General features: G+C 36.4%; 1 protein-coding gene across 1 annotated transcript; it reads right to left on the bottom strand.

Moving 5' to 3' along the window:
• Positions 1-1,924: 1,924 nt before the first annotated feature.
• Positions 1,925-21,936, bottom strand: LOC124403414 (protein AHNAK2). The gene is given in 8 exon segments (XM_046877138.1): positions 1,925-13,514; positions 13,517-15,402; positions 15,476-15,633; positions 15,710-15,863; positions 16,320-16,430; positions 16,523-16,609; positions 16,949-16,998; positions 21,632-21,936. Coding segments are annotated over 8 exon segments (12,555 nt in total). The 5' UTR covers positions 21,684-21,936; the 3' UTR covers positions 1,925-3,457.
• Between the last annotated feature and the right edge of the window lie 1,051 nt (positions 21,937-22,987).

The raw sequence follows: 22,987 nt of genomic DNA, 5'->3' as shown, positions 1-22,987 counted from the left end.
ATGATCTGTGTTTCCAATTTTAATTTACAATTGATTCATATTTTAATAGAATACACATTTATATTGTCTTATTTCTGTTGTTATATATATTAAGATCTTAAAAACAATTATAATAAAAATAAAAAAAGGCAAAATCTGGATTCCAAATTTATACCCTTTTTTTCTGTGCATTGCTTGTAATTGCCACTAGATGGAGACCTGACGAATGTTATCACCCACTATGCTGTGTAATCTCCAAAATATCGAATAACATTAAAATTCTGTGTATTATTAGTTGATTATTATTTGATTTGTGTAAACCTTCAGCTAACAGTGTTAAATAATAGGGTGTGGTTTGGATCTACACATTTTAGATGATTGACCTTGTATCATTTTTAAGGCAACTTCGTTTATTGCTTATATTTCTTTCAGGTTGCAACAGTACCATGTGTAAATGGGAAGAACATTTTATTAATTTGGTTATTAAAGTTAATAATTAACTGCAAAAATTTTAAGTCAAATTCTTGTGCTAGACAAACATCAATGACATGTATTTTCAGGTACACTGATTTAAGGAAGGAGGAAATACCAGAGGAGGAAAAGATTTTGTGACTGCTTTTATTGCTATTGTAGGAAGCAAGTGGGACCACTTGTCAATGGTTCCCACTCCAGGTGTCCCAGGTGCTTTTTTTTTCTCCCCTCTTTTCACAGCTTCAAAACACAAAATGTGTGGAGGTCCCAAAACTGGCCTTCCAAACTCCGTTTCCTTCCAACTTTTTCTTCCCTTTTTCCATGTCACATCTGTTGTCTCCTTAAAATCCTCCACCAGGACAGAGGAAAAAAAAAATAGGCAGGTTTTCAGGTGTGACAGGGAGGTCAGGCATTTTTTAGGATCAGCGTCTGATCTAGATCTGATCAAGCAGGAATATACCACATGTATAAGAAATATGCAAGAGTGTAACCAGACCAGTCAATTAATGCCTGTTTTATGTGCATGGGATGCTCATAAATATCTTCTGGTGACAATCATTATTAAATTTCAGTGCAGTTGGTGGTGTTGAGGCTATCAAAGACAACTTCATGTCAAGTGCCCTTTCACAATTGGATTCCCTTTAGGATTTCCCCTGGGAGCAGTCACACAACAAGACCCTAAGGCACAAAATTGTCAATCCTGGCTGTATTACAGGGTACTGGGATATAGAAATTTACAGTGAGATATAAAGTGTTTGTTTTGCTTGCAAAGTAGCAAGGACACTTTCAACTCTTGGTAAGTCACACACAGAGTGGGGTCTATGAGGATTTAGACAGTTTTTTCATTTTCATAATTCTATTGTTCCTCCTGTTAGATTGTGAAATAAAACTAACAGGAAGTGATTTTTGTTTTATTCAAATCAACTTTTTAGTCATCCTTAAAAGCAAAGAATGCACTGGCAAACTATGCAACACTAAAAGGCCTGAAAAACCATAACAGACAACAAATGTAGATCTCAGAATTTGTTCATGGATTAAGAAAATGCCCTCAAAGCACATTTCCTCTTTCGGCTGCCCCCATTAGAGGTGTGCACAGCGGATTATTGATCTCCATTTTACCGTGTTCTCTAAATCTTCCTCTTTCAAGCCAACTACCTGCATGTCTTCCCTCACCACATCCATAAACCTCCTCCTTGGTCTTCCTCTTTTCCTCCTTCCTGGTGGCTCCATAATCAACATTCTTACCCTACCGATATACCCCATGTCCCTCCTCTGCACATGTCCAAACCATCTCAGCTTACCTTGTCTCCAAAACATTCTACATGCGCAGTCCCTGTAATAAACTCATTTCTAATCATTAATCCCAATGAAATTTCAGCATCTTCAACTCCCCTATCTTCAGCTCCACCTCCTGTCTCTTAATCAAACCCCAAAGCAAATAAACCGAGTAAAAAAAATCTTGAGGAGCGAGAAGTGTAATCGTGAAAGTCTTTAATTGAACGTCAATGTAAAAAAATAGATTTACTGCATGATAAAAAAAAATTGATAATGCCCAAAAAAAGGAAGACAGTTTTTAGATTGCTAGAGAACATTTAAAAAAAAAACTGTCGAATATAAATATCAAAAGAAAAACATGGAGAAAGATCCAAACCATAACACATCAACTGTTACACATGGCAAAGCCAATTGGCATGGCTGCCAATGGAACTAGAGCACTGGTGTTTATTGATTGTGTGACTACTGACAGAAGAAACAGGGTGAATTTTGAAGTGTATAGAGTTATACTTTCTGTCCAAATTCAGTCAAATGTTTCAAAACTGATAGCCCAGTGCTTCAAAATACAGATATATAAGCAACCCAAGATTAATGCAATGAAGATCCAGCAAAGTTTCTCAAGAATCAGCATTTTGTGATGTCCATGAGTCCCAAACCTCAGGCCACCATTAACTGCAAAACATTGTGTATTAAAAATTATCTTAACTTACATTTATGTTTGTCCAGTTTCTTTTGAGCCTTAGTTAATGGTTGGACTATGTAAAAATGGCTGTAAATTCAAAATGTTTAATGCAATATTTTTTATTAGACCGCTTTGAATTCAAAGCAATTTGTTATATCTTCATTTCAAATCCATCACTGTGGTGTTCAGAAGCAAAACATCAAAGAATTTGTTACTGTTCAAAAGCGTATGTACTCGACTGCATAGGTGTGATAATCAGGTGTCCACAAGTGTGGCTAATTCATTAAAATTATAACTGTGCATTTATTAATACTTCAACTGTCAGACAGTATAATTTAAGTAATAAATAAATACCAAATTATGGCTTTCAAGTACAATTGTAGTCCTCTACCAAAGCAAACACATCTGTTTCATATTCTGAGAGTTAAGAGAATAGGAGAATAAGTCTTCTTGTTTTCAAAAGTTATTCAATAATTAGATGACAAATTTATTTTTACAATATTTATTGTAGCATATGTTTGTATGTAAATACAGCTATTCAGTTAGATGTTAATATATTGCGTTTTACAATAATGTAAGACATGAACTTGGATACTCTCCACAGAGCTGCACAATCTTTGATGCTTAAACTTAGTTATGATTATAATTTAGTTAATAAATAAATGACAGCACAATTTCAAGAAAAAAAAAACATCTTTAAATGTGACACAGATACATTTACTTGTATATGACCAAGTGGGCACCGTAAACAATGTTGACAGATAATATTTTTACTGTAATGGGTACTAAAATTGTTATCTTCTATACTTAGTATTCTAATTATTATTATAACCATATTGATTGAATTATGTTAAATAAGTCTTGGTACTAGCTGTAACTTGTATTAGGTTTCCACAACACATTTGGTTATACAAGTAATAAAAATTAATTTTGAAGCACATTACCAAATAATGCAACCCAAGCTTACAGAAATGTGGGATTTGTGAGACCATACTGATTTATCAGATTTATACAGCCATAATACTAGTTCTAATATAGTGTCAGCTCAAATTATTGCCCCTCATTCTCATCTGTAGAGGAATCTGCATGCCTTAGTAATGTTTCAGTGCTCATTAGAATTGTGTTGCTTGACTCTGCCCCCTCAAAAAATCTGATTTTTTCAGTGTGTACAGTGTCTCTTAACCTTTGAATTGAGGATGCTGTGTCATCAGAGATAGGCTCAGAAGAGTCTCCTTCAAAGACCTGTATTCTCTGTGTCACAAATATTTTCTCTTTGTCATCACCAAAGATTTCTTTCACAACATGCTTCTCCACTATTGTGTGCCCCTTTCGCATTACTGTTTCCTCAGCTAATAGAAGTGAGTCAGTTACTTTTCCTGAAGGCAATGTTTGGGTATTTTGTGTATCCAGTTTAGTTAAGATTGTAGCATGTTGTGTTTTAGACACACTTTGCACATTTGACACAACTAAGTGTCCTGATATTTGTTTGAGAGTATCCACAGAAGAAGAGGATGTTTCAGAAGAGAATGGAATGTTCACTTTCTCTGGCTGATAAGGCTCCATGGAAATTAGTTCAGTCCTGGCTGTTGAAGTAATTATATCACCATGTATATCGCTTACTTCCGTATTAACAGTAGGTTCTGAATATTTGACTTTGACTTTTGTAGGGCTGGTAATCGACAGGCCAATCTGTTCAGTTGTAAGTGCAGAACTTACATCAGCAAAAGCATCAGATGAACTCAGTGACAAAGTAGGACTGACAGTCTCCTCATCAGTCTCTCTTGTGAAGCTTTTCTTATACTCATTTTCATTTATGCCACTCTGTGGACTTTGTTCAGATTTTCTGGGAAATTTGGAAGCTACATTCTCATTGTCGATGGATGTTTTGGTTGAAGAGGAAAACTTGTGAAATCTAAACCAGTCACTGTCTTCAGGTTGTGGTTGATTTTGTTTTTCAACTTCTGAAATTTTCTTTGCTTCTTCAATTTCTTCAAATGTTGGTACATTAAATTCAACTTCAAAGCCACTAAAAACATCACCAAGGGATGGCAATATGAATTTGGAGGATGTCTTGACTTCTTGTGTGTATTTTTGTTTAAAGACATCTAATGCATTATCACTTACAAATGTATCATCATCTTCACATTTTCCCACTTTGGAATCCAATTTTGGTATTAAGACTTCATCACCTGCTGGAGCCTTAGTGTCTGAGAAAGACAATCCAGGTCTCTTCATTTTTACTTCAATATCTTTAGAATCTAGATCAGCTTGAAATTCTGTTGTTACACCTTGCACCTCAATATCAGGTGGGTATAGCTCTGCTTTTGCCTTTGGTACAGAAATTTTAATTTCTGCCTTGTCTGAACTTACATCTACTTTTGGCCCCTTTACTTCAAGAACACTGATTCCAAATTTTGGCAATTTGAATTTACTCTCTTGCTCCTTAACTTCCTGATCTTTCACTTCCTTACTGGGGGATTTAATTCCTTTGTCAGCATCTGGTCCTTTTATAACTACTAAGAGAGGTTCAGCTGGCAATTTTAGCTCTGCATCTGGTAGACTTATTTCAGGTCCCTTAACATCTACATCCACATCAGAGACCTCTACTGTGGCCTTTGGTCCTTTAGTTCCAAACTTTGGGAAGTTGATGGAAGGCATTTTAAACTTTGTTGGAGAACCAAACTTTGACCGACCTTTGTGTTCTGCATCTTCTACTGATATTGTAACATCTGTATCTGGTCTTTTCATTTCTGTACTTGCTTCAGGCAAAGGCATGTCAACATTTTGGAGACCCGGATCAACCTTCGTAGCCTTAGCTTCAGATTTACTAAATCCAATTCTAGGAAATGAGAAGCCTGGTGTCTTCATTTTCACTTCAATGTCATTAGAATCTACTTCTGGCAGGTCACCTTTTATTTCAACCATGACATCTTGCAATTCAACATCATGTGGATGTACTTCTGCTTTTGCCTTTGGTATGGATATGTACATCTCTGCTTTGTCTGAACTTACATCTATTTTTTGCCCTTTCATTTCAGGAACACTGATTTCAAACTTTGGCAGTTTGAATTTACTCCCTTGCTCCTTAACTTGGAAATCCTGACCTTTTATTTCCATATTGAGCGATTTCACTTCTTTGTCTGTACCAGGCTCTTTTACATCCATGGTGATTGGTTGAGCTGACAATTTTATATCTGCATCTGATAGTCCTATTTTAGGTCCTTTAACATCCAAATTCACATCAGAAACATCTAATGTGGCCTTTGGACCTTTAGTTCCAAACTTTGGAAAGTTAATTGAAGGCAATTTAAACTTTGTTGAGGAACCAAATTTTGACCGACCTTTGTGTTCTGCATCTTCCACTGACATTCTAACATCTGTAGATGGTTGTTCCATTTCCATACTTCCTTCATGCAAAGACACATCAACATTTGGGAGACTCACATCAACATCAGGTGACGTAACATCTGATTTATTAAATACAATTCTAGGAAACGAGAAGCCTGGTGTTTTCATTTCCATTTCAATATCTTTAGAATCTACTTCAGGTAGATCAGTTTTTATTTCGGCTGTTATACCCTGCACTTTAACTTCAGGTGGATGCACTTCTACCTTTGCCTTTTGTACTGAAATATCCATTTCTTTCTTCTCTAAACTTACATCTATTTTTGGTCCTTTTAATTCAGGACCACTGAATCCAAATTTTGGCAGTTTGAATTTACTCCCTTGCTCCTTAACTTGGAAATCCTGATCTTTTATTTCTGTACTGGCCAATTTAATTTCTTTATCTGCACCAGGACCTTCAATATCCACTGTGACTGGTTTAACTGACAATTTCATTTTTGAATCTGGTAGACTTATTTCAGGTCCTTTAACATCTACATCTATATCAGCGGCATTTACTGCAACCTTTGGACCTTTAGTTCCAAACTTTGGAAAGTCAATTGAAGGCAGTTTGAACTTTGTTGGAGAACCAGATGTTGACCAATTCTGTTGTTCTGCATCTTCTATTGATATTTTAACATCTGTAGTTGGTCTTTCAATTTCTATTCTTCCTTCAGGCAAAGACACATCAACATTTGGGAGACTCAAAGCAACTTCAGGTGATTTAACGTCTGATTTACTAAATCCAATACTAGGAAACGAGAAGCCTGGTGTCTTCATTTTCATTTCAATATCTCTAGAATCTACTTCTGGCAGATCAGCTCTTATTTCAGCTGTTACACCTTGCACTTCAACATCAGGTGGATGTACATCTAACCTTGCTTCTGGTATGGAAATGTCAATCTTTGCTTTGTCTGTACTTACATCTATGTTTGTCCCTTTTACTTCAGGAAGACTAAATCCAAATTTTGGCAATTTGAATTTACTCCCTTGCTCCTTAACTTGGAAATCCTGATCTTTTATTTCCACACTAAGCGATTTTATTTCTTTGTCTGCATCAGGTCCTTTAAAATCCACTGTGACTGGATCAGCTGACAATTTTATCTCTGCATCTGGTAGACTTATTTCAGGTCCTTTTACATCAACATCCACATCAGAGACATTTACTGTGGCCTTTGGACCTTTACTTCCAAATTTTGGTAATGTGAATGAAGGCAGTTTAAATTTTGTTGGAGAACCAAATTTGGACCGTCCTTTGAGTTCTGCATCTTCAACTGACATTGTAACATCTGTAGTTGGTCTTTCAATTTCAAATTTTCCTTCCGGCAAAGACACATCAACTTTTGGAAGATTAACATCAACTTCAGGTGACTTGACATCTGATTTACTAAATCCAATACTAGGAAACGAGATGCCTGGTGTCTTCATTTTCATTTCAATATGTTTAGAATCTACTTCTGGCAGGTCAGCTTTGATTTCCGCTGTTACACCTTGCACTTCAACATCAGGTGGATGTACATCGAAACTTGCATTTGGAACAGAAATGTCAATCTCTGCTTTGTCAGAACTTACATCTATTTTTGGCCCTTTTACTTCAGGAAGACTAAATCCAAATTTTGGCAATTTGAATTTACTCCCTTGCTCCTTAACTTGGAAATCCTGATCTTTTATTTCCACACTAAGCGATTTTATTTCTTTGTCTGCATCAGGTCCTTTAATATCCACTGTGACTGGATCAGCTGACAATTTCAACTCTGCATCCGGTAGACTTATTTCAGGTCCTTTAACATCAACATCCACATCAGAGACATTTACTGTGGCCTTTGGACCTTTAGTTCCAAATTTTGGTAATGTGAATGAAGGCATTTTAAATTTTGTTGGAGAACCAAATTTGGACCGTCCTTTGAGTTCTGCATCTTCAACTGACATTGTAACATCTGTTGTTGGTCTTTCAATTTCTATTCTTCCTTCCGGCAAAGACACATCAACTTTTGGGAGACTCACATCAACTTCAGGTGATTTGATGTCTGATTTGCTAAATCCAATACTAGGAAACGAGAAGCCTGGTGTCTTCATTTTCATTTCAATATCTTTAGAATCTACTTCTGGCAGATCAGCTCTTATTTCAGCTGTTACACCTTGCACTTCAACATCAGGTGGATGTACATCTAGTGTTGGCTTTGGTACAGAAATGTCAATATCTGCTTTGTCTGAACTTACATCTATTTTTGGCCCTTTTACTTCAGGAAGACTAAATCCAAATTTTGGCAATTTGAATTTACTCCCTTGCTCCCTAACATGGAAATCCTGATCTTGAATTTCCACACTAAGCGATTTCATTTCTTTGTCTGTGTCAGGTCCTTTAATATCCACTGTGACTGGATCAGCTGACAATTTTATCTCTGCATCTTGTAGACTTATTTCAGGTCCCTTCACATCAACATCCACATCAGAGACATTTACTGTGGCCTTTGGACCTTTACTTCCAAATTTTGGTAATGTGAATGAAGGCATTTTAAATTTTGTTGGAGAACCAAATTTGGACCGTCCTTTGAGTTCAGCATCTTCAACTGACATTGTAACATCTGTTGTTGGTCTTTCAATTTCTATTCTTCCCTCTGGCAAAGATACATCAACTTTTGGGAGACTCACATCGACTTCAGGTGATTTGATGTCTGATTTACTAAATCCAATACTAGGAAACGAGAAGCCTGGTGTCTTCGTTTTCATTTCAATATCTTTAGAATCTACTTTTGGCAAGTCAACTTTTATTTCGGCTGTTACACCTTGCACTTCAACATCAGGTGGATGTACATCTAAACTTGCTTCAGGTACAGAAATGTCAATTTCTGCTTTGTCTGAACTTACATCTATTTTTGGCCCTTTTACTTCAGGAAGACTAATTCCAAATTTTGGCAATTTGAATTTACTCCCTTGCTCCTTAACTTGGAAATCCTGATCTTTTATTTCCACACTAAGTGATTTAACTTCTTTGTCTGCATCAAGTCCTTTTATATCTACTGTGACTGGCTCAGCTGACAATTTCATCCCTGCATCTGGTAGACTTATTTCAGGTCCTTTCACATCAACATCCACATCAGCGACCTCTACTGAGGCCTTTCGACCTTTAGTTCCAAATTTTGGCAAAGTGAATGAAGGCAGTTTAAACTTCGTTGGAGAACCAAACTTTGATCGACCTTTGAGTTCTGCATCTTCTACTGACATTGTAACATCTGTTGTCGGTCTTTCAATTTCTATTCTTCCTTCTGGCAAAGATACATCAACTTTTGGGAGACTCACATCAACTTCAGGTGACTTGATATCTGATTTGCTAAATCCAATACTAGGAAACGAGAAGCCTGGTGTCTTCATTTTCATTTCAATATCTTTAGAATCTACTTCTGGCAGATCAGCGCTTATTTCAGCTGTTACACCTTGCACTTCAACATCAGGTGGATGTACATCTATACTTGCTTTTGGTGCAGAAATGGCAATCTCTTCTTTGTCTAAACTTACATCTATTTTTGGCCCTTTTACTTCAGGAAGACTAATTCCAAATTTTGGCAATTTGAATTTACTCCCTTGCTCCTTAACTTGGAAATCCTGATCTTCTATTTCCATACTGATCGATTGTATTTCTTTGTCTGCATCAGGCCCTTTAATATCCACTGTGACTGGATCAACTGACAATTTCAACTCTGCATCTGGTAGACTTATTTCTTCAACATTCACATCAGAGACATGTACTGTGGCCTTTGGACCTTTAGCTCCAAATTTTGGTAATGTAAATGAAGGCATTTTAAACTTTGTTGGAGAACCAAACTTTGATCGACCTTTGAGTTCTGCATCTTCTACTGACATTGTAACATCTGTAGTTGGGTGTTCAATTTCCATTTTTGTTTCAGGCAAAGACACATCAACTTTTGGGAGACTCACATCAACTTCAGGTGACTTGACATCTGATTTACTAAATCCAATACTAGGAAACGAGAAGCCTGGTGTCTTCATTTTCATTTCAATATCTTTAGAATCTACTTCTGGCAGATCAGCTCTTATTTCAGCTGTTACACCTTGCACTTCAACATCAGGTGGATGTACATCTAAACTTGCTTCTGGTATAGAAATGTCAATCTTTGCTTTGTCTGAACTTACATCTATTTTTGGCCCTTTTACTTCAGGAAGACTAATTCCAAATTTTGGCAATTTAAATCTACTCCCTTGCTCCTTAACTTGGAAATCCTGATCTTGTATTTCCATACTGGTCGATTTTATTTCTTTGTCTGCATCAGGTCCTTTAATATCCACTGTGACTGGATCAACTGACAATTTCAACTCTGCATCTGGTAGACATATTTTAGGTCCTTTAACATCAACATCCACGTCAGAGACATTTACTGTGGCCTTTGGACCTTTACTTCCAAATTTTGGTAATGTGAATGAAGGCATTTTAAACTTTGTTGGAGAACCAAACTTTGATCGCCCTTTGAGTTCTGCATCTTCAACTGACATTGTAACATCCGTAGTTGGGTGTTCAATTTCCATTTTTGTTTCACGCAAAGACACATCAACTTTTGGAAGACTCACGTCAACTTCAGGTGACTTGACATCTGATTTACTAAATCCAATACTAGGAAACAAGAAGCCTGGTGTCTTCATTTTCATTTCAATATCTTTAGAATCTACTTCTGGCAGATCAGCTCTTATTTCAGCTGTTACACCTTGCACTTCAACATCAGGTGGATGTACATCTAAACTTGCTTCTGGTATAGAAATGTCAATCTTTGCTTTGTCTGAACTTACATCTATTTTTGGCCCTTTTACTTCAGGAAGACTAATTCCAAATTTTGGCAATTTGAATTTACTCCCTTGCTCCTTAACTTGGAAATCCTGATCCTGTATTTCCATACTGATTGATTTTATTTCTTTGTCTGCATTAGGTCCTTTAATATCCACTGTGACTGGATCAACTGACAATTTCAACTCTGCATCTGGTAGACTTATTTCAGGTCCTTTAACATCAACATTCACATCAGAGACATTTACTGTGGCCTTTGGACCTTTAGCTCCAAATTTTGGTAATGTGAATGAAGGCATTTTAAACTTTGTTGGAGAACCAAACTTTGATCGGCCTTTGAGTTCTGCATCTTCTACTGACATTGTAACATCTGTAGTTGGGTGTTCAATTTCCATTTTTGTTTCAGGCAAAGACACATCAACTTTTGAGAGACTCACATCAACTTCAGGTGACTTGACATCTGATTTACTAAATCCAATACTTGGAAACGAGAAGCCTGGTGTCTTCATTTTCATTTCAATATCTTTAGAATCTACTTCTGGCAGATCAGCTTTTATTTCAGCTGTTACACCTTGCACTTCAACATCAGGTGGATGTACATCTAAACTTGCTTTTGGTGCAGAAATGTCAATCTCTGCTTTGTCAGAACTTACACCTATTTTTGGCCCTTTCACTTCAGGAAGACTAATTCCAAATTTTGGCAATTTGAATTTACTCCCTTGCTCCTTTCCTTGGAAATCCTGATCTTTTATTTCCACACTAAGTGATTTCACTTCTTTGTCTGTGTCAGGTTCTTTAATATCCACTGTGACTGGATCACCTGAAAATTTCATCCCTGCATCTGGTAGACTTATTTCAGGTCCTTTCACATCTATATCCACATCAGCGACCTGTACTGAGGCCTTTCGACCTTTAGTTCCAAATTTTGGTAATGTGAATGAAGGCATTTTAAACTTTGATCGACCTTTGAGTTCTGCATCTTCTACTGACATTGTAACATCTGTAGTTGGGTGTTCAATTTTCATTCTTGTTTCAGGCAAAGACACATCAACTTTTGGGAGACTCACATCAACTTCAGGTGACTTGACATCTGATTTACTAAATTCAATGCTAGGAAACGAGAAGCCTGGTGTCTTGATTTTCATTTCAATATCTTTGGAATCTACTTCTGGTAGGTCGCCTTTTATTTCGGCTGTTACACCTTGCAATTCAAAATCAGGTGGATGTACATCTAAACTTGCTTTTGGTACAGAAATGTCAATCTCTGCTTTGTCTGAACTTACATCTATTTTTGGCCCTTTTACTTCAGGAAGACTAATTCCAAATTTTGGCAATTTGAATTTACTCCCTTGCTCCTTAACTTGGAAATCCTGATCTTGAATTTCCACACTAAGCAATTTAAATTCTTTGTCTGCGTCAGGTCCTTTAATATCCACTGTGACTGGATCAGCTGACAATTTCATCTCTACATCTGGTAGACTGATTTCAGGTCCTTTAACATCAACATCCACATCAGAAATCTTTCTTGCTGTCTTTGCAATGTGAACTTTATCTAGGTCAACTAGGAAGTCTGCCTTTACTTCAGTTGTTCCAGCTTCGACTTCAAAATCAGGTAGATTCACCTGTATGTTTGTTTTTGGTAAAGAAATGTCAATTTCCTGATCTGAAATTGTATCAATTTTTGGTCCCTTCATTTCAGGAAGACTGATTCCAAATTTTGGCAATTTGAATTTACTACCTTGTTCCTCAATGTGGATATCCAGATCTTTCTTTTCCCTACTAAGTGATTTACTTTCAATGTCTGCATCAGGCCCTTTAATATTTACTAAAGCTGGCTCAGCAGTTAATTTTATCTCTGCATCTGGTACACTTATTTCAGGCCCTTTCACATCAACATTTACATCGGGACCTGCCATTTCTGCCTTTGGAACTTTAGTGCCAAAACTTGGAAACTTGATTGAAGGAATTTTGAACTTTGTTGGAGAAACAAACTTTGTTGCATCCTTCTGTTTACCATCTTTTACTGATACTGCAACATTTTTGTTTGGATCGTCCATTTCTCTCTGACCGTCTGGTAAAGCAATATTAACATTTGTGACATTAACATCAGCTTCTGGTGCAATATATTCTGTTTTAGATATGCCAAACCTTGGAAATGAAAACCCTGACCTTTTGAACTTCACTTCAGTTATCGCAGAACCTACTTCTGGTTGGTCTATCCTCACTATATCCTCACTATCTGGTGGTCCAGTTTTGGGTGAATGCACCACTGGCACTTCACCATTTTCCTCTGATACAGAACTGTCATTATCTTTCTTTGATGTGCAAATAATCTTTGGGGTTTTTACTTCTGGAAAACTGATCTCAAATTTTGGCAGTTTGAACTTCTTTCCTTGCTCTTCAGGCTCAGTATCATGAACTCCACCGTACTGTCCATCTTTATTTTCATCAGTGCCATCTGTATCAAATAATACTGGCTCAGCTGATACTTTTAATTTATGGTCCAGCAAGGTTTTTTCAGCTGCTTTTCCTTGCACATCCACAGCAGAGATATATTCTTCCCTTGGAAGTTCAGTCCCAAATTCTGGAATTGTGAGTGTGGGAATTTTAAATTTTGTTTTACCAAACTTTGTCTCTGTTTTTTGTGGCAAGTTCCTATTATCCATATTGTCTTCTAAAATCTTGCTTTCCTGTACTGGAACACTTATATTATCAACTTCCTCTACTTTGGGGGTTTTGAATTTGTGTTTTTCATGGATCTTTGTTTCTTCCATATCCATTTTAAAGGAACGCTCCTTTGGTATTTCCGTGCTAATAATTGGAGACTGAATATCAGGTTTAGTGATGTCAAATCCTTCAATGGATATTTTTGGTTTCTTTGGTTTCTTTTCATGGCCTTTTTTGTCACCATGTTTTTTAGTTTTCATTTTTCAACTTGGTCAATGTCTACATTACTAACTGCTTCGATTAATGTGCTCTGGAGTTTTGATTCCTTTATGGCTTCCATCCCTGGTATTTCAATATCTTCCCGCTTTGGAAGTTTGAAATTGATATCACCCAATCTTCCATAATCTGTCATCTGTGGCTTTGTATAGTCTACTTTCATCACAGTGGTTGATGTTTGCTCATCAATATATGGTAGCTCAACATTTGCCATCTTGATTGCTGTGTCCTTGTCGACAGTATCAGAAGGTGACTTTTCTTCATCTACTTTGCTTTTAGTGATAAAAGGGCTACTGTCTGTACTTGTAATGGATATTTTATGTGGAGATCCCCTTGGAGTCAATGAAGACTTATCTGACTTCTGTTCCATAATGGTAATTTCTCTTTGCACAAGAACTCCGGTTATATCACCTTCGGGTAGTTTAAAAGCAGGGAATTTGGAAACAGCCACCTTAACATCCTCAACATTGAACTCTGTTTGTGGACTCTGGATTTGTCTCTCCTTTGTAAAATGTATAACTTTCTCAATTTTAGGACACTTAATATCAGGTTTTTGAAGAGTGAGTTTTGGTTCTTTATGCTCCATTCCTGGAATTTCAATATCTTCTCGTTTTGGTAAATGGGTCCTAATTTTTTCCACCTCTGTCATGTTGATTAGTTCATGAGTTACAAATCCAGATTGATCAACCTTTGGCAATTTAAACTGCTTTGATGCCGATCTTTGATCTTGATCTGCTTGAATGAAATCATCAGTTTCTGATGATAACTTGGAAGTCTTAATTTCCAAAAGTGCATCATCTTTGTCTTCAGTAAAACCAGGACTAACAGCTAGTTTCTTGGCGTCACTGATTACATCAGATATTTCCCCTGCTTGTGCTAGTTCATTATAATCTGGTGAAATGAACTGAAGCCCATTTATTGTGTTCACAAAGTGGGCCTTCGATGTGGCCATGTCTGCTAATGGACCTCTTGTACGAATCCCATAACTCTCATTTTCAAACACAGATTTCTCTTTCCACTGCTTTTCATTGCTAATCACTGGCGATTTTTTTGTTTCTCCTACACAAAAATCTAAATTTGGTATGCTAGGTTCTGCATTTCCAGATTGCATTTTTCTCTCTGTAAGGTCTATTCCCTGTTTGTTAGGGTCATTGTCAATTTGAGATATTTCTACTTCTGCCTGTGATAATACAACATTTTCACAGGCAGCTGGATCTGAAGTTGTGTACAAATCATCAATATTTTCTGCTTGGTTTTCTGTGTCAATATCTGGCTGCTCCTTCAGATTAATTCTGACTTTCATTTCTGAACTCTCATTTTTTCCTCCTTCTGAAAGAGCAACTGAAATATCGGTAGTCTTTAATGTGCTCCCCAGACTAATTAAATGAGCCTCATACAGTTCCATTCCTGACAATTTCTGGAGTGGATCATCATTCCCAGTCTTGGAAGAAAGCTCATATTCAGCTCCACCAGGCACCTGTGGGATGTCTTGCATTTTTTCCTCAGGTTCTTCAGGAACCTTTTCTTCTAATATATCCTCAACTTGTTTATTTTCCCAAACCAACACCTGCTCATCTCTCTGGGGTTCCTCAACAGACTTGCTCCTGTGGCCCTTCATTTTGATTTTTAGTTGAACTTTATGCTTTTTCTTCTTGTCTTTTCCGTCTGAAGATTTCAGTGGAGATTCTGTGTCACTTGTTGGTGGACTCAACTCTAATTTCCTGTGTTCCTCTGCCTCTGATGTGCTGTGAGATCTCCTGAATTGCATTCTGGGTCCCTTGCCAAAGGAGGGGAACTTTGGCCATGAGATGCGTTCTTGCTGTTTTTTAATCTTTGTCTGACTTCTCATCATTGGTGGGTCCTGGTCTTTTTCCTATGGAGGAAAAAATGTGTACTAAGTACTTTAGACCTCAAAACCTAAAGCAAATAAGTTTGACTGCAATTACCTTTGGGTGTATAATTTCAGCATTTTCTGGTATAGTTGGCTCCACTTTGCGTCTTAGACAAAATTCCATTTTATATGGCTGAGCACGCTCAAGAATTTGAAGTGCATCTTCATATGAAACATTATCAAAGTATACTGTAGCACTTAGTATTCGATCACCTGGTGGGATGTAAATAAAGATTAGAAGTTTAAGACATAAAATAAAAATAAACTTTGATTGTAATGTTTTCTATACCCTCTTTCACACTTAGATGCTTGGAGGCAGGTGAATCTAGTTTCACTTCTTTGATGAAGATGCCTTCTTTCCCTCCACCAGTCATGACTAACCCCTCAATACATGGTTCGTTCACTGTTTTCACAATTATTTCACATTCATCACTTTGCATATCCTGAAACCACAGATGGCAAAGTTAACACTTTTATAATCTTTACTAAACTTGTTTCACAAAAACATAAATATAGTCTTCCTCTGAGGGCATTTTGTTAGCATTGTTTGGGTCCACTTGTTCCCACAGAGGAAAAAGTGGTTGAAAATCTTTAATTCACGATTAAAATATGTCTCCTTTAAAATGTCCCAATTCAGTTCTCACTGAATGGTTTGATACTTAGGGAAATGATTAAATCACATGCAATGGCCTTTATTATACAACACATTTCAACTCAGTTTAACTGTGAGAGTTTGTCTATGATATATGTTATAAGTCTGTATATATAAAAGTTTTTTTTGTTGTTGTTTTTTTACATTGTACATTGTACATATATCTTTTTCTAAAACAGGATTTTAATATGCTACATATGTAAAAATGTACGTGTAAGGTAAAATAAATTGTTTCCATAAGCCTGACCTCAGTTTCATTCATTTTGTCAGATGAATGCTTGTCAAAGAGTGATCCGAAGCCACCTTTTCTGCTTTTTTTGTTGCTTCCACTTTTGTATACAGAAATATCCTCCTCAGCCTGGCAAGATAATAAATATATATAGCAAAACACAGTTTTAATATTAGTCACTGATTTTAACAATCTGAATCTGTACTAAAGATTGCAGTTACCTGTTTTTCTACAGGAAATTCTTCTACTGGGGATGAGCCTTGAGGACGAGGTCTTTCCTTCTCTAAAATCTCAGCTTCCTCACATACCTAAGTATCAGCAATAATATATATATTTTTAACTAACAAAACACAAGATGTAATTACATGGTACATGATTACCAATTACATGTATGTATTTTGATGTATGTGAATGCATTTCTGTAGAAGTAAACATGCAGAAAAATCTCACACAAAACCCAAAGACAAATTATTTTTTAAAAGGCATACATCTCTATATGTTACTTGCTTAGCTGTACCCTACATAAGAATTAATGTTTTGTCATTTGGCTCAAGTGAGTTTTTATAAAGTTGTTTAAATGTTCAAATACAATATGTACCTAACCAAATGTTCTGAAATTGACTGATAATTGTTTGAGTGACACTCACTGAATCATCCTCTGCCTCTTGTTCTGGTCCCCTTAGCCTTCGCCCAGCACCTGTTTCAGATTAAAAACAGCATTTATCAGTGCAAATAGAGCTCAGTAAAGTAAATGTTCTTATTTATCCATAAGAACTACTAACCCACAAAACTCAAACATTACTAACAAACATCAATCATCATTACTCATGATTCAGGGCAGTTTTGCACTGTGTGCTGAGCTCATTCTTAATGTAAACAAACCTATCTTGATAGGTGCATACTACCACTTTGGACGACTGTTTTATCGAAACATATAAAAATTACTTGAAGATGACTGCATTAATTTAAAAGCCAGTTCCCAATGTAGCACAGTATTTTACACAAAGGCAACCATCTGGAGAAGTCAATCTTCTTTGACACAAAAAAAGAGTGTCTACACTGTTCTGAACTCCAGACAACACATAAAAAAAAAAGCAGAAAAAAAAGCATCTTTTTTTTCCAGAAAAGATGTATTACTTCCAAATCAACCAATCCAGATGTATTTCAGAAAAACAGAAAAGAAACACACAGACACAAAGACATTCCTGTTTATAACATTACCAACATAATAGCAGTAAACTGCGATGTCAGTGCATCATCATTCATCAAACAAAGGCCATTCTTCAACCAAATCCTCTTCAGACCAAAATGTTGCACTTACCCGAGTTATTGTGTGAAAGAATTTCCCTCTGAATAAGTTTGTTACTGTGACTTGCCCAATCCACTATGTATCTGAATTTCAATACAGGAGGAGTTGCAGTGCCCTGCCCTTCCCTTTTCTCCACACAGGTTTGGGCATTTAAGCAACATGCACACTTGTGAAAAGATGAAAAAATATTACTTTTTATAAATTGTGAAGTATTTATTTACTGTCCACATAACTATAAATGATTATACATGATACCTTTGTGCATGTACATCTAGAGATAAAATAAAAAAATTATAAAAAATTATTTGAGGTAATATTGTTTGCCAAAAACTCTCATCTGTAATTTGATAACACAGTAGCCTTTATTTATGCCAAATCAGCTCAGTTAGCATTTAAATACATTTTAAGATAACTGTACTTCCTGCAGTTGCTGAGATTTGTAAACAGGTTAGGTATTCAGCCTATTACCCTATAATACTCATTACCATTTTACTGGATTATTACAGTAGGAGATCATAAACCACACAAACAGGGCAACCAGATAGCACAATGCATGTTGCTTAACTTTATTTGTTGTTTGATACTTTTCGTTTATATTTTCTATGCATATACTGTCCATTCTGCTTTGTGTGGTCTGGAAATCGGAACACTGCTAAATTCATAATCCCGCTCCACCCTACTCAAATATTTGCTTTTAGGGTGCCACTTGAATGATAAGCCCATGACTGATTAAGTGTATTAATAATGGTTGTGCAATGTTCATACCCAAGGTAAGAAATGTCACTTAAAAAACACATTTATTTTTGCTTCCTAGAGTATTAGAAAAAAGATTTGGGCCTAGAATCTTATTAAAATTAAGTTAGATGCAAAACAATGAAAAAGAAAATAATTAAAATCTGATTATTTTCCTTCAGTGGTCTGGGTGCAGCCAAGAAATCTCATCTACAAAATTACAAGATTCTAGTACTTGATTGACTGATTATAGCTTATGTGGGGAAATAACCAAGATCATTAAGAAATTACTGTATAATTACTCAGTTTTGGTATTAAATGTGTGTTGAAAATCCCAAGAACTTCCTAACTGTTAGTTATTATTACAGAATATTGAAACATACATGCAGTTGCTGCAACCATGTTAAGAGAATGGCATTCAGCGAATAGCTCAACAAATGCATCTAACTACATTAGAGTGTGCTAATGAAAATTGATTTTATTCAATCTTTATTCAATTAAAAAAAAAAGGAAATTCAGTTTATTAAATATTTTATTCAATCCATTGACAGACATGTGGTCATGGATTTCCTGTTGCTGGACCAAAAATAGAAACAATCAGGAGCAGATCAGTGCTACTGTTACTGTACAGAAATATCTTATTACATTTGTGCAGTTTTGTCTATGGGAATAGATTACACAATATCAAGAATGTTGCATTGTGCACATTGACTAACAGTTAAGCCTATTGCAAGTTGTTGCTAAAGCAGTGCAGTTTCCACACCTGGTCTAAAACTGGCTTGATAGTCTATTTTTTTGTGGTTGTTTGCTAGATATGGCTCATCACTTGACTAAAATTTCTTAATAGTCATGATGAATTGTTTTCAGTTTCCCTCCATTAGCTTATAAAGACATTCAACCAAGTCACATATTACCCAGTTTAATTGCTCCATGTGTTTGAACAAATGTTTATTTGTACTATACTGTATAATATATATTTATGTCTATGCTGATATAATCTGGGGAGGTGATAGCTTAGTGGTTAAGGCATTGGCTTTTGGATCCAAATCTGCCATTCCTGGGTCCCTGAGCAAAGCCTCAACCCCATTACTGCTCAGAAGTATGAATGAGATGATTATAATCGCTCTGTATATGGCTGTCTGCCAAATGCCTTCATATAAATGACCTTTTGGTACAACATTTAATCACTTTTGTAATCAATCAATTAAAATCCTAATTAGATCATTCTATGTAAAATAACATTTTCTAAAATGTCTATGTATAACAAACAGCCACATACATCCAGTATGTGAGTGGATCACCCATGACCAAAATTACAGGCATAACAGCTTGTTTTTCTGTTTTTGGGACCATCCAAACGAGAAGCCTCAGCTGCATGCTAATTGCACTAACACAGTTAGAACTAAAAGATGAAACATAGACCTTGACCTCTATTGAGAACACATACACAGCTGTGGCAAAGTGAGAAGGCTGCACGCAAAATATAATTACATTCCATTGGGGGAAAGAGAACTGGCTTTTTCCATTCAGGTTATAAAAACATGAGACACAATTACCTCATGATTCCAATGAATCAAAAACACAAATTGATGCAAACCACAGTTTGCCAGAGAAACCATCATATATTTGGTATTATATTGCTTAAAAGGTATGAGAGGTTTAATGGATATGGTATTACAATTCTAATGTTGGTTATTGTTAGAAAATCAAAACCCAAAACCAATACTCAGGAACCTTAAACTGTATTTAAAAGAAAAGCCTGATAGTCTCATCGCATTTACACAAACATAGTCAGCAGCATTCATTATTCATAGATTAAGAACCATATGAAGTTTTGAGATTGTTGTAGACTACCTTCTAAATGGGCACTAAGTAGTCATAAATGCAGGTGAATACTGTATATAAAGTATTCTAAGCACTGTTTCAGAAAGCCACCTCCTACTCTTCTTGGAAATACTTATTGACATAAATGTGTTATTAGAGCTGTCATGAGTTCTGTGTGAATAATTAAGATCCACTTCCGCTTGTAATCCCTTTTGTTTTTGCTATATGAGGATAATTCAAAAGTACATACAATTATCACAACTATATAATTTACTTAGTGCTTCTAATCCTTCTACACTATGAAAAAAATCACATTTATGGTTCACTTTGTGCTACGATGCGATGAAGATAAAGACGTTTTTACGCCCAGATTCGGTCTGTTCAGAGAGAAATATAATGTTTAGCGAACAGAGTGTCTCTGGATTAAATCATTAGATGTTTGATGAAGTAGTGTAACACAGTATTTGCATGTGCTATGATATTTTTACTAACCCTACAATAAATTACTTGCTAAATTGAAAATCAATATATCTGTTGAAATGATTTTCAGAACGTTTTCAGAAAGAGTGAGTAAAAACTCATGAATTTAAAACTACTAATCGAGTGTCTGTCCTATTTTGATTTGAGCATCAGACGTCTGTTCTGCAGTGGTGTAGGGTTTCCTTTAAATTTTGCACCATTTTGGTATGAGATCTATGATGAACAAACACACAGCTCCTTTGCTTAGAGACAAACATGTAAGTAATTATTTACCTTCCAAGTATTAACAACTTGTTCAATTCTTATATTTGAATGATCTATTACATATAACTTCTCTATATGTATTGTTAGCAATAGTGTCTTAGCCTCCATAATTCTGGAAAATTTGAAACAAAACCTTGGCATAAAATACAATATAAACTAAACATCTAAACATTCACAGCCTCTGACACTGCTCCAGAATTATGGCAGTTGGAGTTTTACAATAACCTTTTGCAGCTTTTGTCAAATGTCCCTATTTCTCAAATGTAGTCTAACAAATCCCTGTACAATACTGCAGACACACCTAATCTAGGCTGCATCTACTTCACACTAAATTCTACGTGATGGTATGTACGCCTACAACAAAGCCCCACCCACTTTACTGCAGACACACCCAGATCTCACAAACACTGCAGTCAGTACCTCAACAGCTTTGTTCTAAGATGCTGTTTACAAGGTCAAACCAAAACTTTTAACACACACACACACACACACACACACACACACACACACACACACACACACACACACACACACACACACAGGCACAGACACACAGACAAGCACACAAACAATGAGTCATTGCAGTGCAAGAAACAGGATAAAATGCCAGGCAGGAGGGCTGAGTGCTAGATCAGGGATAAAAATAGCAGGTATGAAGCAAGTTAGAGGATAAAGCTGAGCAATAGAGAGAGACAGGGAGAGGCAGAGTGATGATGCCCACCCGCAGCTGGTGCATGCCAGTTGGGGAACGCCAGATGAAAACAGTCACACATAGTGGCCTTCCTCTAGCCTGGTGCCCAGTGATGTCTGGCCCAAAAAATATGCTGCGTCTACGCAGGCTGCTTCCGTCCACTCCTTCTGGAGCTGCAGAACTCGCAGCCTCTTCCTTACTCTTGCTCACTCTTGATGTGCAGAGAGGGAGAAAATGAGCAGGAAACAGTCAGCCTGTGAGGCTCGTGAGTGAAGGAGAAAGTAAACGGTGATGTGCTGAATCGATGCCGGATAACAGTGCACTCTGCAGTGATGCTCTTGTCTTCTCTGCTGCAAAGTAAATAAGGCTCTCGTGCAGCACATGAGTTGGGGGTGGGCTGTTTTGGCTGCTCTGTTCCTCTTTAACTCCTCCCATCTTCTACCCTAACTGAACCTAACTCAGAGGTTTGACCAATAGGAAAAAAAGACACTTAGGATAATCTGGACCAACACACACACACACACACACACACACACACACACACACACACACACACACACACACACACACACACATATAAACAAAAAAATTCTAAAGCCCTAAGCATGTAAATAGGTTGTATAATTGAATTTAACACTGCGCCATACATGAATTATCTCTTATAAAATATCTCTTAGGCAAGCAGAGAATGTGCTATTCGGAAAACATCAGGTGACATGAATCAAATGAGATATAGTCCGAAAAAGTTAACATGTTAATGTGTTTTAACTTTGAAATGGCTTCAGGAGCTGCTATACATTTTTCCACAAGTTCTAAGGTATCCAAAGATTACTATGTTTGTATGATGGTTAAGTGTGAATCTGTGAATCAGCCAGCTGAGGATGACCTAAGATGGCCGTAAAAAGCTAATTGATTTCGGACTCAACGCGTATGAAAAGCATATGATGTCAACCTCAGTTCAGACCACTGCAGAGGACACACACAAGAGGCAACATTGCAACCATTTTGTTCTCCTTTAGAATAAAGAGCATAGACTATTTTTATTTCATGCACTGAGCCATTAGCTTTCGGAAACAAATTATTTTAAATTATTTGCATTTATTATTCTTATTATTATACTTTTTTCGTACTGATCAGGCCACCTCGTTCTGACTCTGCATTACCGACAGGGAGTGGCAAGATGATACTGCATTAGCTCCTGGCCTGATCCCAAAAAAACAACTCCACATTACAATCCATTTAGGTAGTCTAGAAAAACAACTTTCTACCTTTTCCATATCTTTACCTACCATATATGCTGTTTTTCACTATTATAACACTTGTTTTTATAATATTTTGTCAATAATACTGTGATATATTTCGATTAAAGTATGTTTGGGCTATTTT

The sequence above is a fragment of the Silurus meridionalis genome, chromosome 2 (assembly GCF_014805685.1).
Source record: "Silurus meridionalis isolate SWU-2019-XX chromosome 2, ASM1480568v1, whole genome shotgun sequence".
NCBI lineage: Eukaryota > Metazoa > Chordata > Actinopteri > Siluriformes > Siluridae > Silurus > Silurus meridionalis.
The sequence above is the reverse complement of the archived record's forward strand: the minus strand, read 5'-3'. Positions and strand labels throughout refer to the sequence as shown.